General features: G+C 62.8%; 1 protein-coding gene across 1 annotated transcript; it reads right to left on the reverse strand.

The window, feature by feature from the left end:
• Nucleotides 1-389: 389 nt before the first annotated feature.
• MNEG_15114 (hypothetical protein) lies at nt 390-618 on the reverse strand (the record flags this gene model as incomplete). The annotated part of the gene is made up of 1 exon (XM_014036415.1): nt 390-618. A coding segment is annotated over one exon (229 nt), but the record flags the coding sequence as incomplete, so codon positions are not given.
• Nucleotides 619-2,176: the final 1,558 nt, after the last annotated feature.

A 2,176-nucleotide genomic window follows, 5' to 3' on the forward strand; every position in this document is an offset into this window, starting at 1 on the left:
GCTGCACCCACCTACGGCACCCGGGGACTGCATCAAACAAGTGCCAGAAAGCGGATGAGGGCGCTGGCACCCGGGCGACCAGCCAGATGTACAAGGTGAACATTGCAAGGCGAAGCAGCTTCACATGAAAACGCCTACGGGCGCCTGCACAGTGAGCGTGTCAGAAAAATAAGGCCTTGACCAGCCAGTTGCCACCTGTGAGTGGCAACGAGCCACGTTGGGTTTGAGCGTGAGTCGAGAGGACGGCATGTGAAGCGGGCTCCCCCAGCAGCGGTTGATTGACACTGTTGTGCAACACCAACCACACCCTGCTGCGCTCACGCTGTGCTCGGCATGTCATGTGCTAGTGTCGATGCCCTGCGTACGCCACGCGCGCGACCCAGCCGCACCTGGCTGCTGCTGCTGCAGTCCTGCCAGCTGCTGCTGCAGTCCTCCCAGCTGCTGGTGCAGTCCTCCCAGCTGCTGTTGCAGTGCTGCCAGCTGCTGCTGCTGCATGAGCTTACGCTCTTTACAGTCCTCTTCCACCTTCAGTCCAGCCTTGAGTCCGGCAATCTCCTCCCGGACTTGTGTGACCTCCTGCTCGACTCTCGCGATCGCCTGCTTGACACCGGTTGCCATCGCGACCCGCCGCAGGGACTGCCGGGGCTGTGACGAGGTGGCCAAGCCGTGAGCAACGCTGCCACAGGGGCTGATGAGACAGGGAGTTGCTGTTGGAGGGCTCCTGCAGCAGGGAACATCCATGAAAGGACATCGGAGACGCATGTCAACTGAAACCAGTGCGCGGCATGGCTTCATCAGGGGCGGAGCGGACAGCGAAGGCGGCGGCGCCAGCACCGCCCCGACATCCAGGACGCGGTCTGTGACCTTACCTGGCAGCAGAATAAAATAACTCCTTAGTCTCAGCCGCCTTTGGAGACACCTTGCAGCGCAACAAACGGGCAGGGTGGTGGAGAAGGCCCCGACGAGCTGCTCGAAGCTTCGAGGGGGCCCAGGGGTGTACCTATGTGTGCGCCACTCACGTGTGCTGTCTTCTGCCCACAGGCCGTACTATGGTGTCACCGGAAGGGCCAGAGCTGTGCACAGCTTGCCGAAGCCTGAAGGTGCAGGCAACTGCAACCCAGCTACGTCGCTGGTGGGGCGGCGACCTGCCAATGATAAAGAAATTCAAAGGGATCTCATCGTGTCTGAACAGGCCGCCGACTCCACCTTCGCACGCACACTGGCAAAGATCACGAGCGAGTACGTACGTATGGTGACAAGGATGACGTAAACTGTAGTGGCGCACACAATTGAATTGCGCGAGTCGAACATGAATGAGCTCCTTGCGCTCATTTGGGCGAAGAGTGAAATGGCAGACGGACAACCATGGGCAAGGCCTGCCGGCCGCTTTCCTGGGCTTCCAGGTGATTGTTCAAGTGCCTGCTGCATGTCTACTGTTGCAGCTCCATAACCCGGCACGTAAGTGGCGGGCAGCCAGCGCACACCAGCCAACAGACCACCACCAGACCTCCACCGTCACTCGGCCACAACCAGGACTGCACCGCATGGAGACTTGCACCCCACCGTCTCAGCTGCACGTCGCATCTAGACTCGACCCTACAGCACCCACCCAATACCACTCGTGACATCCCCGACACACGCGCTGGCCCCGCACGCCCTACCCCACATGCCCTCCACCCCCCGCCCAATAACACCAGCCACACACCCGGGATTACAGCGCGTTGGCACGCGGCCCCCGAATGTGTAACCCATACATTGCAGTGGTTACACTCTGGGCTGTATCGCGCGCAGCAACCCCGGCAGCGCGGTCCCGACAGACACGACCGTTTCTGCGGGGACAGGGAGAGGGGCGAGGGGAAAGGGGCAAGGGGGGCAGAGCCACCGGTGATGGCCGGGCCGCCGGCCGCACGCGGCACAGGGGGCCGGGCAGGGCAGTGCTTGGCCGGGAACAGAGCAGCAGCACGTGGCGTAGACAGGGCCAGGCGCCCAGCAGCAGGGATGGGACTTCCGCCCACGCTAGCGCATCAGCTGGGGCCAGCGAGGCAGACGTCCCCCTGCCCTTCCGCCGGCAACCCTGACCCGGAGGTCCTGCCACGCGTCACTCAGATGACTACAACTCACACGGGACACGGCCCCCACCTCCCCCGACCATCAACCCCGCGCCCCCCCCACATAC

The sequence above is a fragment of the Monoraphidium neglectum genome (genome assembly GCF_000611645.1).
Source record: "Monoraphidium neglectum strain SAG 48.87 unplaced genomic scaffold scaffold05043, whole genome shotgun sequence".
NCBI lineage: Eukaryota > Viridiplantae > Chlorophyta > Chlorophyceae > Sphaeropleales > Selenastraceae > Monoraphidium > Monoraphidium neglectum.